This window comes from Penicillium cinerascens (assembly GCF_028974065.1).
Source record: "Penicillium cinerascens strain IBT 15544 chromosome Unknown contig_9_segment0_segment0, whole genome shotgun sequence".
Classification (NCBI taxonomy): Eukaryota; Fungi; Ascomycota; class Eurotiomycetes; order Eurotiales; family Aspergillaceae; genus Penicillium; species Penicillium cinerascens.
In genome coordinates, this window is record NW_026695296.1 from 2,046,827 (window position 1) to 2,061,703 (window position 14,877).

Sequence of the window (14,877 nt, forward strand, 5' to 3'; positions counted from 1 at the left end):
CACAGTGCTGAAGAAGCTGAGGAAGTGTAAAAGACGGTGGCAAGAATATTCCGAGCCTTCGAGTAGAAGCGAATAAATCCCTCAGTAGTTCATGTTCTTGATTTTTACAATACAATTTCAAATAGATAGGGAATCCAAGCTGAAAGAGAAGCTCCAACTCGCATAGTTCTGGTTATCGGCAAGTCTTGGCACCTTCGCGCGGCGCGTCGGATCGCGTCACATCCAACTTCATTTTCCTGTGCCTCAACTCAACGATATCACCCAGTCTTGGAGATCTACACCGAGCTGCTGGCCCATCATCTCGGCAGCATGGACAACTCCAGCTACAATGACTGCAATCGCGCCTTCTTGCAGGCCTTCATGGCTCGCTCATCAATGACCCTCGAGGAAGCGCAGCCAGTGCTGGCTGCCATAATTTCTGCCCATGGTGTGTTTTTCTCCCTTGAAACTGAGTCGGGCTTGTTGAAAGTGTACTGATCGTTCAAATCTCCATAGAGGGCCGCACTATCGACCCAGACGACATCACTCAAGAACACCTCTCCTCTTACATTTCCTCGGCCAACACCGCCATCTCTCCCTTCAACTTCGAAATCAGAAGCTCCTTACGCCAAATCACAAAAGATTCCGATCAAAATACCCCTGACACTCCTCCTGAGCGGGTATACGCTCTTGTCAACGTCCACGTCGATGCCCTTACCCAACTCGCAACCACCTACTCCCCCGACGAGATCGCCTTCGTCAAGCGGGTTCTGGATTACATGTTCGACACGAATAACACGAAGATAACAGAAGCAATGGTTATCACGCCGATCCAAGCCACCCAGCTGGCCAAGGTTTCTTCGGCAGACATAAACCGTCGGCGGTCGACAAATGCCGAGATACAGCAGAACCAAGGCGGAGCAGCACAGTCTTTGACCATGACGCAAGCCGAGACAATGATGCAAAACCTCCTTGTAGAAGGCTGGTTGGAGAAGAGCAGGAAGAACTTCTTCAGCTTGACACCGCGTGCGCTGATGGAGCTGCGAAGCTGGCTGATCGACACGTACAACTACGTGAATGAGAATGGGCGGAAAGTGGAGCGCATCAAGTTTTGTGCTGCTTGCAGGGATATTGTCACAGTGGTAAGGATTATCTGCGTGAGAGGATACTGAGAATTACAGCTGACTTGGGATTTACAGGGTCAACGATGTGGCGACCGTGATTGCCTAGGCCGACTTCACGAGCACTGCATGCGCAATTTTTTCCGCGTACAGCAGGCCGAGAAGTGCCCCGTTTGCAAAGAGGATTGGCCTGGGGATAAGTTCGTGGGTGAGCGGGCTGTGACCTCGGCGACGAACCGGAGGCAGACGACCAACATTCCGCAGACTAGCCAGGTGCCTTCAAATGCTCCGAATGGCCATACGGAGACTTCCGACGAGGAAAGTGGGGAGGATGAAGGGTGAAATATAAGAACATTTGAATTGCATACGGAATCTAAGAGCCATGTGCGTTTGACTGCAATGTACAGCCCTTTGCGCATTACTTGGCTCAATACAGAACTGCCGGCTTGTTCAGGATGATTCGTGGCTTGATGGATACCGGGGGCACCTCGTTGACGAGTGCAATGAATTGATTCAAGCACCTGCTGCATTGTCTACCTGATGAGGCTCTTGGCGAACCTTCACACTCGCACGTCAATCGCAAACCTGCACTCTCGGCCACATCACTGATTGACCTTTCCGATTGATCACAAAATTGGTATAATGGATTACCAGTCACCAACGTTTAACGAATGACTTCGCTTATCGACATTGCACATGATCGGCGTCAAGGCTCGATTTGCCAGAATGTCCACTGAAGAATTGGCGGGTAGCGAGCCAAACACTTGAACAAAATCTCATCCATAGAACTGTGAACACGATGTTCCACCGTCTTCAACTCTTCGTTCTCAGCATAGTACGGGCATTTAGCGTAATAAATTGAAACATATCATTTTAATTATCTCTCGTTTCGAAGGCGAGTCTCTTTATCGAATAAGGACCACCAACCCCAAACTCGACAAAGAAACGTCTCATCCAGCACCTCGAAGAATGACCAGGAATGCCTTTGTTCCTCGAACGTGCTAAGAATAGGGGCATGAATGCCTACCGCAAAGCCTCATATTTTTGTTCCACTCGCACTCGTTGTCCTGAAATATCATCAAACTTAGCCCCAGGTGCTTAATGTTTGAATTTACTAACAAAGACTTATTTTCGGCAGACTTGCAAACTACTTGACTCGAGACCTCATTTACAATGCCTGAATGCTGTTTCAGAAATACTCCAAACACGGGAAGCAAGATGTTGTCTTGTATATCGAGAGGGATATGAGTCCGCAGGATGGAGTCGAAAATATAAAGTCGAGCAATGCATCTGGGTATCTAGATCTTCAGCAACAGCCTTCTTCCACATCCGTGACAGCCAGCAACTGTCCTCTCGTTCCAGAAACATTTTCAGAGTACTTTCTTACCTCAGTCGACAATGACTACTACCTCACAAAACTATTACCGATGTCAGCTCCTGCGGGCGGACATTGCGGGATTTCTTGCCAGCATCTTGGATGGTGCAAGAGTACCTAATGTTCTTTGGGGTGAACAAGCCGCTGACATTTTCAATGACCGGGAACGGAATGCATTACAACCGAGGAGTCTTGAGTTCGTCATTCCTGACGAGGCGCTTGACACAGCCATTCGAGCCCTTGGCTTCTTTGAAGACCACCAACTCTGCCTCAATCCAAATTGCGCGTGGCTACAGGCCCATCAAGGCACCTCGGTTCCAGATGCGCATTTCCACACCCCGTGGCTCAGCAAGATCCCCGTTCCTACCATGAAAATGAACCTCCAGTATATTCTGAACGATCAAGATGTCATCGGAATCGACACAGTGTCCCTATTCGTCAAGTCCAAAGTCCTCTGGTGGCTACCGGACTTCTCTTTTGTCTCCCCCGAAACAAACATCCACATGATGACCGCAAAAGAATACCGCCCCTGGTCAGCAGATTGGCAAGGTATGTACCCATTCAAGGTTCTCAAGCCAACGGCATTCATAGAGGCTCTGATATTTTTACTCTGCCGAGACCAGCCATACGCCAACAGCGGATTCAAGTACTGGCAGAAGTTAATTTACGCCATGACCGGAAAGTATTACCGAGAAGAAGCCGAGCGGCCACTCCGTCCTGACTTCCGCTCATTCTGGTTAGAGCTTAACTGCCTGCCCAGGTGGCTTGATGAGCCTTGGAATATGTTGCCGAGGATGCGTAAGAAGCTGATCTTGGCTAATGAGCTACTACCTGTAGAGTTCAGGTATAATGGAATGCCCTTGTATCCTACGAGGGAGCTTGTTGCTCTTGATGATGTGGAGAATTGGGGGAAGGTTACTGGGTATTTCACGGATCCGTTGACGGCGATTGATCATTATATGAAGCAGATGCTTATGAGGAGTTTCATGAGCTATCGTGGCAAGTGAGGCCTTCCAAGGGTTCTTTCTCTCATTTCATTCGTTTCGGGGTATAAGCATTGTTAAATATGTGTATTGGAGTCATGATGTTCTAGAATGTTACAGTAATATTCGAAATCAGATTTACCTCCACACTCTTCGACTTTAATTCCCGAATTCTAATTTTAAATACGCTAATCCCGATATAGTATATCCGTCGATCCCCTTGTTCCTAGAAGAGAAACCGTATACTCGACAGATAATACAGTGCCTAGGTGGCCTCTGATTGGCCTGTTCCCTTACCTACTGTAGGTGCTGCATCAAGTCATTCAATGATTGACTAATTAGATATACTTAAGTGGTGGAGCTTCAAACCATATCTTCCCAAAAAAAGAAAAGAAATTCAATGGAAAACAAAAGGGAGGTTTGGCGACACCGATTCTAGGAAACACTGTATTGAGTCAATGAGAGTGGCTGGTTTTGCCCTTTCACCAAGCATCATCTTCAAAGTTAAATACCATAACACTAGCTGGTTTAATAAGCTTCCAAAATACTGGTAAATGAAGTCTCTTTTAATGGCTGGACTTCGGGTGAAATCAATATCAGATTCTTCATAAATTATTCACCCCATTCACATGATCTACCGAAGGGATCCCTTTTCATCTCAACGTGATGGCGGTCATCCAGCGAAATAAAACTCATTTGTATGTAAGAAAGTTTACATCAAAATGACGCTCTGTACCAGATAACCCTGCTCTTACACATTACCACGCACCCGTCAAAGCAGCCTTCGGGACGTACAACTCATCCAGATACTGGACATCTCCGTCGGAGAGCACCCCATCCTTGAACAGTTTCACGGACTGCACAGCCTCATCCACTCTAGTAGTGCTAGACAATCCAACGATAGGATTGACCCCTTTCTTCAGACACCATACCAGTCCGATCTGCGCCATGCTGCAACCCTTCTTCTTGGCCAATTCTTCCACGCGGTTAATGATAGAAATATCAACCTCCGTAGTCGCACCGATCAGCATCTGTGAGTAAACATCAGAAGCTTCACGTACAGACTTTTGCGCTTTGTCGACTTTGAATGGCCGTGTTAGTAGACCACGTGCCAAAGGTGACCATGGAATAAGGCCAACACCGGCATCGCGACAATATGGGTGCATTTCACGCTCCTCCTCGCGGTGTAGGAGAGAATAGTAGTCCTGCATGCTGATGAACTTATGCCACCCATTCTTCTCCGCAATGTTGTTTAAAGCCTGGAACTCCCAAGCAAACATCTAAAAAGAAATTCAGCGAAGATAGTCATCCATCAGCAGTGGGACAACTCACCGAGCTTGCGCCGAGATAGCGTACTTTCCCGGAGTCAACAAGATCATTGAGTGCCCTCATAATCTCCTCACGAGGAGTATCGCGATCAAGGCGATGGATCTGGAGAACATCCAAATACGTGCCGAGTCTTTCAATACTAGCATTTACCGCGTCGAAGATATGCTTGCGCGATAGTCCAATGCGATTCACCATGACACCGTCATTGACAGCCATCTGGGCTAATTTCTCTTGATCTGACATTCCGTCCAAATCACCTGGGTTAGGGACCCCACCGTAGCATTTCGACAGGATCACGACTCGTTCGCGGGGGATGTTGTATGTTTTCAAAGCCTTGGCTATGATGCGCTCCGACTCGCCGAAAGAGTAGATGTCAGCCTAAAACGATCAGTTCATCAGGTCTGCAAGGCAAACGGCTCCGGTCTTCTTACGGTGTCCCATGTGTTCATGCCGTTGTCGAAAGCATGCTTGATAACTGGCAGTGCTTTTTCCTCGGGAATCATCCAGTCATCACTGCCAAAAGACATGGCACCTAGAACCACTTTGGAGATTTTGAGGCCAGATCGCCCAAGTCTAGATACCACAGGTCGTTAAGAGCATACTTCGTTTCAATAGAATGATGCTTTACCGAGTGTATTCCATGGCGCCATTTTGGGCCTCAGGTCGAAGAGTGAGACTGTCCATCTATGTATGTTGTTTGAGGAATTTAATTCTGTCTTCCAAGAGTGAAACTCGGCCTTTTAAGTATCCGTCGCGGCACTTTCATATTTAGGACAAGGCCCCAGGCAAGGAAGCGAAGTATATGCTGAGTTGATCATGCTGAGTTAAGCATGCTGAGTTAAGCATGCTGAGTTGAGCATGCTGAGTTGAGCATAGCAGCTAAGCTGGGCAAACACTCTCATCCGATTGGTCGGGATGGTTATTTGCTCAACTCAGCACGCGTTGAAGGGCTGTTGGTCAGTTTGGCTATCCAAACCAACAATCAGCTCTTCACGCTCCTCAGTTCTTTGCTCGGATTCCTTTCACCATGGCCACCTAGGGAAAGGATATGTATTCGGACTCGTGATAGACTAAGATTCCCGCTAAGATAACTGACGTCATCAAAAAGGCGGCAAATGATCCCCTCTAAATTCATGCCACCATTTACTCTGCTGAAAGATCCCACTCTCTTCCCCTCCCAAGACAAGCCACCATTTTTTTAAAAACCACGGCTGAGCTTCCCAGCTTCGTATATCCCATGGTACACTTGACCCATTCACTTCAGTGTCACATCCAGTATACGACGCCCAGCAGATGAGCCCGTCATTTTCAAGATCAGCACAAAATTCGCCCTTATTGATCATTGGGGGTTCCATGGTGGTGAGTTGGATAAATCGTTGACGAAACTTTGGGCATGGAATAAGGTCGATGTAGACGTGATGGGGATGTTTGAACTGCAGGTCTATCGGTTTAAGATGTGGCATCGACTCGAGCAACTTAGGAGAAATCGATTTTGTGCCATCTCTCCCAATTGCTTGATCGTAGAATGGTGAGCCCGTTGCAGGGTCTATGAGTTCTTCAAATGTAAAGCCAAACCTCTCAGCATTTGCTCGAAGGGCGGAAATAGTAGAGAATTGTTTGAGTCGTAGATTATTGGTGTAGACAGAGGGCAGCAAGTTCGGATGAAGCAGCTTTCTACTCTTAAGGATGAGGATTTTGTCGGTGCGCAAGGCAGGACACGGTGGGCCGTTGTCGTTCGCGCAAATTTCTTTTGATGAATCGCCAGAGGGCAAATTTAATGAATCCAACCCGGCTTGCAGGATATCTTGAATTGTGATTTCGCCAGATCTGATTCGCACGCTTGTGCTTTCGTCAATCCCACCCAAGTGGTTGACAATGAATGCCAAGGTTTGCATGGGATGATCTTCAGCCGATCTGAGACTAGGTCCAAGAACACTACTGGGTGACATAGCAATATTTGCCGTGCTGTATCCTGGTGTGCGTTGGAACAAGCGATCGTGTAGATCAATCTCTTCTTGGTTATTTGGCAGGATAACGCCGTTTTCGGTATGTGGGGTTTGAGAAGCTAAGAGAGCCTCAAGTGCTTGCAGATGGCGTTTACGCCGTTCTCCTAGATAAAAAATAAGAATCAAGTCGTCGGAGACACACAGATGGGGTAAATACTGTATCGCTGTTGAGCTCGAACATTCTGCTTTCTCCTACGATTTGAAACATTCTTCTTGGGTTGTGGGGTGTCGGGCATGGTTCGTATATCGGATCAGAGTATTATTCGGGTACAAAATTGCCACTTAGAATGATAAAGAAGATTTTTTAGAGGAGATGGAAGAATGAAGATCTGTATGTGATGAAGAAGCTATCGAGGAAGGTGTGGGGCGACAGGCAGTAAGGCATCACGGCTAGGTCACATGACTCTACGGGTTTCACGCCTAGGCTGGATCGGGAATGAAAGTCTTACTGTGTAGAGTGTAGAGGTAAATGTGATTTCGAATATCACTTTATAAATACATTTTTTCCAACTCTAAAACTTAAACACCAGAGGCGGTCTCTGAAACTTGAGCCTCACCTTGGGACCTCACAGGCTCTCTCAATATCCAGCCGCCTAGAAACAAAAAGATTGGGATTGACGATACACCTGCCAGCAGTCCTAATGCCCAGCCCATAGTTCCCCAGCCAGCCTGCTGACGAATGAAGCCAGCAAAGAAGGGCCCAACAAGATATCCAGTAGCACACCCCATGTTAGACAGGCCAAATGCGAGCGCCATAGCTCCACCACGACCAAAAATATCTGGGTTCCGGTCTTCTTTTTCTTTCACGGCATGGAAGACCTCCGCATTGAGAGGGGGTAATGCCAAAGAAAAGCAGACACCGAGGAGGGCGAGGAGAGCACACAAAAGAACCTTGTGCTGCATAGTATTCTCCGTAACAAGTCGTAGTAAAACCATAACGGGTGTGGAGGATAGGAATGCCCCCGTGGTAATGTAGCGACAAGACCGTGGGAACTTGTCGATGACGAACCCTGTTATTGGGCCTAATACGTGCGGTACCATAAGCGGGATGAATATCAGCCCCTGGGCACCTTGCTGCCATCCGAACATATCTCGCACGAATAGTGGAAGGACACTATCGAATGAAGCTAGGGCGAGTGCAATAATGAGGTTTCCCCATAGGGACACGATGAGACGGGGTGAGCTTAATAGAAAAGCGACAAGCCCTAGCGCACTTCGTGAAGGGGGGTATTCTGGGGGCTGTCGATTACAAGGGCCATTACCAACTGCCGGTGGGTTTGTTGGTTTTTCTCCTTCTTTTTGCGAGGCTTGCTCAGCTGCGAGTGGCCTCATATCCGGCATGAGCCATTTGATCGCTTGTTTTCTCTCGATTAACATCCACCGAAGGAAGATGTCAAGCCCAATAAACCCAAAACCGATACCAAAGACTGCGTAGTATCCACCATATTGGTAAAGAACACCTCCAAGAAGGGGCCCGGCCACTGCCCCGAAGCTGACAGCCATCGACACATAACCGAAAGCTTGACCAAGCCCGTCTTTCCCAACAGTATCAACCATCAGCGCCATTCCAACAGCCCAAACCATCGCAGCCGCAGCACCCTGAAACATCCGACCAGCAATCCAAAGTCCAATGTTCGACCCAACACACAGCATGGCCGTCGCTGCGCCCAGCGCAACCAGGCCAAGGAGATAAAGAAATCGACAAGACTCTGATCGATCAGCGATGTACCCAAAAATAGGCGAGAAAGCCAACAAAGCAGCCGCATTTAAAGCCAGAAGGATCGACGCCCAGCCTTGAATACTTCCTTCAGGAAGCTGTACCCTATTCTGTAGTGCAGTGGGGGTGACAGGCACGATCAGGCCATACATGAAAACATCCGTCGCAGCAGCGAACGACACGACAATAGTAATAAACCATCGCGATGACCTTAGCTCCACGAGTTTGGGTCGGGTAGCCTCCTGCTTTTCATGTTGACGTCCGGGCCATTTCCATAATCCCATCACAGTGAGCTGTGCGGGTCAAATAGACGGAGACAACCCTTGCTTGTGAGGATACGTGCAGAAAACAAAGGTAAACACGTCTTTCGGAAGACTGAAATGCTAGACAAGCAATTAGGGAAAAGAAGTGCGCTGGGCTTCCTTTGGAGTCCCATTACTTATACTATGAATATGGATGCACCTATAAAAGCCCTTCCCAGCTGTGACCGACATAAGCTAACGGTTAAGGTACGCGAACGAACCACCACGAGTCACCATGAGTCAAAATGAATGGCTTTGCGATTTAACCCAATCCGTAGCCCTGGGCTTGGCATTCTCCACCGCGCAATTTCATACCTAACCACGCTTGATAGGCTTGCATCAAGGTGTTTCTGCTTTTTTTCTGAGCTATTCCTCATCTGCACCGAGCGCATTTATGCTCCGACTGCGTAAGTAACTCAGGAACCCTGCCAGCATCGCCAATTCTCAAACTACATACACTGTGAGAAGCGGCCAGGCAATGCTGAACAAGGTTATTGTTTGGTTGTAAATATATCGAGGAACGAATCTTTGTTTCCCTTCGGTGAGGTACCACCAATGTTTTATGCGTAGTGTTAATGGACGGAACCACCAATATAATGCCGATCATACCAGGGCGAGTGCTTGGACAAACAAGTAGAATGCCAGTAAAGCACGCATGGAACAAAGTTTATTATAATGATGAACACGTGAGGTCGCTGAGCCTTTCGAAGAGTCAGAGACTCTTGTATTTTATTTATTCTATGGCTGCTCGGTGTAATTATCGACTTGATAAGGAACGCTCGGGTCTCGGCTCGGGTCTCGCTAGGGTCTCGCACGTTGCCGGGTGGGGGATTTACCCCAGATCTCCCGACTGATACATAAGTGCAAAGATCTGCTAGATGTGCCAAGCGTTTGGGATGCTGATCGTAATGGGAGATTGTAAGTTTCTACTGATGATCCTGCCAACTGCTTGTGCCAGGGGTAGGTGGGTGTTAACCTAGCAGATGACGTGATTTTTTGAGCCACAGAATTGAATCTCAGAACATCATTAGCAAGAATGATTTCTGATAGTCCCATTGTCAGAATCAGAACTGAACAAGTGAAGAAGTATAGTGTGTCAATGTTGAGAAAAATTGATGCCTGAGGCTTCAGGCCAAAAAGGGGATGTTGACGCAAACCACCACAGCAATCTTCCACCAACCCACTCAACACCCCAAAGTACCATTTCCATACCTGCTGCCTGCTCAGCGACCTGCCTTACACGGCAGGACGGCCATTTGCCGGGCCAACTGCGGGACCTCGCCCCCAACCGGAAACCACGGCTCCAGGATTCCCCACACGAACTCTGTGCCAAACCTTGGACTCGATGACGATGCGCACGGCACGCCGGTTCCAACTTCGGCGAGTACTTGCCCGGGTTCCCGTCCCCAGACTCGGTCGCGGGCAAATGAAGCGCCACAGTGCTGGCATGGCTTGCGCTTCCCCGCAGCCGTTCATCTGACACAGCCTCGAACAAAGCAGCCTCATACGACATTTTCCATCATCTTCCCTGAACGATGCCCGGCTCCACTAGTCATTTTCGTTTAGCCTTCCTCAAACGGGGAAGAAGTTGCACCCCGGCACGGTAAGCTTCGATTGCTTCCCCACACCGTGAGCTCCCGGTTCCGTTGAGCCCGAGCGACCGCCGCCATACGGTTCCTGGATCGGCACTCCCTTTCGCTTCATTTGGTTGAAGGATTCACTTAAATTCTTTGCCATCCGTGCGTCTCCTCCCGTATTTTTCATTTAAATTGACTGCCTTTCCCGAACGTTGCCTACATTTCCTGACCGTTGTTCAACATAGATCGGACTGCCGTGTCCATAGAAATTTTTCACCAGACACTCGCCCGGGATAGGGATATTAGCGCCCGCTAGGGTGAGAACCTGGCAAGATGCAATTCAAAGTAAGCATCGACCTTCCAGCAGTCTCTCTATAGTGTTGAATACTAATACACTTGAAGCCTTTCGCATGGGCGGCTTTGCCTCTGCTTTTGACTTTCAGCGCACTTGCCGATGGAGCCTCCTCGAAAAGCCGCATCATAAAGTCCATGAAAAGATACGGTGGCCCAGGTCCCGTAGGCAACTTTAGCAGCAAGGTGTACCAGACCGGCTTCGATGGCGTGACGTGGGACGAGGAAAACTGGCTTCTCTCCACCAGCAACCTCGAGCCGGGCCGCTTTCAATCGCGCGGCTCCGTAGCAAACGGATACTTGGGAATCAACGTTGCAAGTGTTGGCCCGTTCTTTGAAATGGACCAGGCGGCGGATGGTGGCGACGTGATCAGTGGCTGGCCTCTCTTCTCTCGACGCCAGTCGTTTGCGACTATTGCTGGCTTCTTTGACTACCAGCCTACAACCGATGAAGCCAACTTTCCTTGGCTTTACCAGTATGGGGGCGAAAGTGTTATTAGCGGTGTCCCTCACTGGAGCGGACTGATTTTGGATCTTGGCAACAACACCTATTTGAATGCAATGGTCGACAACAGCACCATTTCCAACTTTCGCACAACATACGATTTCAAAGCAGGACTCTTGCTTTGGACGTATACATGGACGCCGACCTGTGACAAAGGCTCATTTCAGATTACCTATCGCCTTTTCACCAACAAGTTCTACATCAACCAGGCGGTGGTAGACATGGAAGTTGTACCCTCTTCTGATTCTCAGGCCACAATCGTCAATGTGCTCGACGGAACGTCTGCTGTGCGAACCGACTTTGTGGATTCCGGTGAAGACGATGGTGCAATCTTTTCGGCAGTACGACCCAACGGAATTGCCAACGTCACAGCCTTCATCTATGCCAACTTGACAGGCAACTCGAATGTGAACCTGACATCTCGCAAGATTGTGTCCGATAAGCCGTATATTGGTGCCAACCAGTCGTCGATTGCTCAGTCCGTGGATGTCAACTTCAAGGCAGGCCAAGCGGTACGAGTTACAAAGTACGTTGGCGCAGCATCCACAGATGCATTCGCCGACCCACAGCAGGTAGCCAAGGAGGCGGTCACATCTGGGATGGCGAATGGATATTCCAAGTCCCTTCTCGCTCATCTTAGAGAGTGGGCGAGTGTCATGCCCGACAACTCGGTTGATAGCTATGCTCTCCCTGGCAATGGCAGTCTGCCAGCTGATACCTACATCGTTGACTCGTCCGTGATTGCGGTGGTTAATCCCTACTACCTGCTGCAAAATACCGTTGGTCAAAATGCCATCAAACAGGCCGGTGGAGCCGCCGTGAATGTTGACAGCATTTCCGTTGGCGGCTTGACCTCGGATTCCTATGCTGGGCTGATTTTCTGGGATGCTGATGTCTGGATGCAGCCTGGTCTGACCACCTCACACCCGCAAGCTGCGGATCGCATTACCAACTACCGTGCAGAGAAGTATGGAATGGCTCAAGAGAACATCAAGACCAACTATGCGGGGTCGCAGAACAAGACCCAGTTTTCATCTGCGGCAGCCATCTACCCGTGGACGAGTGGCCGTTTCGGCAACTGCACGGCCACTGGTCCTTGCTGGGACTACGAATATCATCTTAATGGTGATATCGGACTTTCTCTGATCAACCGATGGGTTACCAGTGGTGACACGCAAACTTTCAAGGACATCCACTTCCCGATCTACGACTCCGCTGCTACTCTTTTTGCAGACTTGGTGGTGCGCAACGGGTCTAAGTGGACCCTCAAGAACATGACCGATCCGGTAAGTACTATAAGCTGCGTTCTGTGTATCTTCGACGTGGATCTAATTAATTTAGGATGAGTACGCCAACATGATCAATGCTGGTGGCTACACAATGCCACTCATCGCCAAGACTCTCAAAAATAGCAATGCTTTCCGCCAACAATTTGGCCTTGAGGAAAACTCAACTTGGGGCGAGATGGCAGATGATGTACTGGTACTTCGCGAAAACGGAGTGACTCTAGAGTTTACGACTATGAATGGAAGTACCGTGGTCAAGCAGGCTGACGTTGTCCTCGACACTTATCCACTGGACTACACCTCCAACTACACCACTCAAGATTCGCTGAATGACCTGGATTACGTGAGTATTTCAAAACTAGACATCACTGAACACTTATGCTGACTTTTCCTATAGTACGCAAATAAGCAGTCGCCTGATGGACCTGCCATGACATGGGCCATCTTCTCGATCGTGGCAAATGACGTTTCACCCTCTGGCTGCTCAGCCTACACCTATGGGCAGTATTCATACCTCCCATATGCTCGTCCTCCATTTTTCCAAATGTCAGAGGAGTTGATCGACAATGCCACGCTTAATGGAGGCACTCATCCGGCGTTCCCGTTCCTTACTGGCCACGGTGGTGCTAACCAGGTGGCTCTGTTCGGCTACCTGGGTCTTCGTCTGAAGCCTGATGACATCCTTCACGTGGATCCCAATCTGCCAATTCAAATCCCATATTTGAAGTATCGGATGTTTTACTGGCGTGGCTGGCCCATCAACGCTTGGTCTAACTACACCCACACCACAATCAGGCGGGCCATTGACACGCCGCCTCTCAACACTGCGGACCAGCGCTTCGCCAACACGACAATTACTGTGCAGTCCGGCAGCGAAGCCAACATGACCACGTACAGTCTTCCTGCAAACCGATCCATCGTTCTTCCCAATCGCCAGATTTCTTCGATGAAAACGATCAATGGTAACCTGGTGCAGTGCCAGCCTGTCCAGTCAACTGACGCCTACGAACCCGGCCAGTTCCCAATCTCAGTGGTCGACGGTGCAACCTCGACCAAATGGCAGCCAGCCCTCGCGGTCAACTTGAGTGCAGTCACAGTCTCGCTTGGCAAAGAGGCCGGCTCCATGGTCACGGGCTTCTACTTCGACTGGGCCCAAGCACCCCCTGTCAATGTGACCGTGCTCTTCCACAACCAGACCCTTGACAACCCCGCCATGGCTTACATGGCCTCGAACCAGAGCTCCGCGTTCCAGGTGGTGACGTCTCTGAATGATGTTCAAATTTCGTCCCCATATGACCCGAAGACCACCAACTTCGATGCCATTGTCATGCCTACCAGCAACAGTACGAACGTGACACTCTCGAACCCTGTGCCCGCCGCGCAGTATGCATCCCTCCTGATTATTGGTAATCAGGGACTCGATGCTGCTGATTTGGCGGCCGGGAATGGCACCGGTGCTACTGTTGCGGAGTGGGGCATTATTGGCCAGGGGAAGAGTGGTCAGGGTAAGTCATCTCAAAACGCTCCGAGAGCGATCAATGTGCACGCGGCAGCAGCTATGGCGGACCAGGGGTCTTTCATGAAGCGCCATCAGCAGTTTGTGCCTACGAACTAAGGCAATATCCTGAAGATGGCAAGTGGAAATAGTTGATTGATCCCATTGATCTATATACTGTACTTCCGAAAATCGGTGTCACCGAGTGCAATCTTCGATTTCTTCTCGGATCCTAGTGCTAAGATAAGCTAGTCTGTTTTGAAAAATCTCCGACTTACCCTGTCATTATCCGCAGTATTGTACTGGTGGCGCTTCGCACGCTGCGGCCCTGGAATGAGCGAAAGCGTGACAGCCGCATATATGGCATTTGTAAAAATAGCAGGGAATAGGGAAGCCAGCGAATGTTTGCGGCGAGTCGCGCGGGGTTGTAAACCCTTTACTCCGCTTCTTCGTTTCAGAGCAATCTACCTACCTAGCAACTTTCGTGCATGCCAAAGAGCTTTTGGCTCATTTTTTCAAACCTGAAGATATAAGTGCGATAGGAAGAATTGCCCAGTTTTCAAACAAAAAACAGAGCAAGATGGGTAAAAATGGCACTTTTCAAGGCTAGGCGCCAAAGTGATAAGACGGCCGTAGAATATTGATCGCTTGGCACAGCTGCAGTGATTACATGAGGCTATCAAGGTCACCTGAAAGTAATAGCTTTCGATAGAAACCTCCTATACAGGTACCTAAAACCCAATGAGCGATGGCCAGCCGTTATTTCAAATATGTTGTCTACTATACTGCGTTGAATGCTTGGCTGCAGCAATGAAATAAATATCAACCAGAACTTTATGATAATTAGCTTT

General features: G+C 49.0%; 5 protein-coding genes across 5 annotated transcripts; 3 read left to right on the plus strand and 2 right to left on the minus strand.

Moving 5' to 3' along the window:
* Nucleotides 1-309: 309 nt before the first annotated feature.
* N7498_007612 (non-structural maintenance of chromosomes element 1 family protein) lies at nt 310-1,442 on the plus strand (the record flags this gene model as incomplete). The annotated part of the gene is made up of 3 exons (XM_058454674.1): nt 310-427; nt 496-1,121; nt 1,179-1,442. 3 exons carry the CDS (start codon nt 310-312, stop codon nt 1,440-1,442), a joined length of 1,008 nt encoding a protein of 335 aa, XP_058306923.1.
* Nucleotides 1,443-2,498: 1,056 nt separating this feature from the next.
* N7498_007613 (uncharacterized protein) lies at nt 2,499-3,482 on the plus strand (the record flags this gene model as incomplete). The annotated part of the gene is made up of 1 exon (XM_058454675.1): nt 2,499-3,482. The coding sequence occupies one exon, from the start codon at nt 2,499-2,501 to the stop codon at nt 3,480-3,482; it is 984 nt and encodes a 327-aa protein (XP_058306924.1).
* Nucleotides 3,483-4,228: 746 nt separating this feature from the next.
* N7498_007614 (aldo/keto reductase) lies at nt 4,229-5,471 on the minus strand (the record flags this gene model as incomplete). The annotated part of the gene is made up of 4 exons (XM_058454676.1): nt 4,229-4,738; nt 4,791-5,165; nt 5,219-5,360; nt 5,416-5,471. Coding segments are annotated over 4 exons (1,083 nt in total), but the record flags the coding sequence as incomplete, so codon positions are not given.
* A 1,841-nt stretch (nt 5,472-7,312) lies between these two features.
* Nucleotides 7,313-8,794, minus strand: N7498_007615 (MFS transporter; the record flags this gene model as incomplete). Its single annotated transcript, XM_058454677.1, has 1 exon — nt 7,313-8,794. One exon carries the CDS (start codon nt 8,792-8,794, stop codon nt 7,313-7,315), a length of 1,482 nt encoding a protein of 493 aa, XP_058306926.1.
* Nucleotides 8,795-10,722: 1,928 nt separating this feature from the next.
* Nucleotides 10,723-14,146, plus strand: treA (alpha,alpha-trehalase treA; the record flags this gene model as incomplete). The annotated part of the gene is made up of 4 exons (XM_058454678.1): nt 10,723-10,734; nt 10,792-12,531; nt 12,587-12,874; nt 12,929-14,146. The coding sequence occupies 4 exons, from the start codon at nt 10,723-10,725 to the stop codon at nt 14,144-14,146; spliced, it is 3,258 nt and encodes a 1,085-aa protein (XP_058306927.1).
* Between the last annotated feature and the right edge of the window lie 731 nt (nt 14,147-14,877).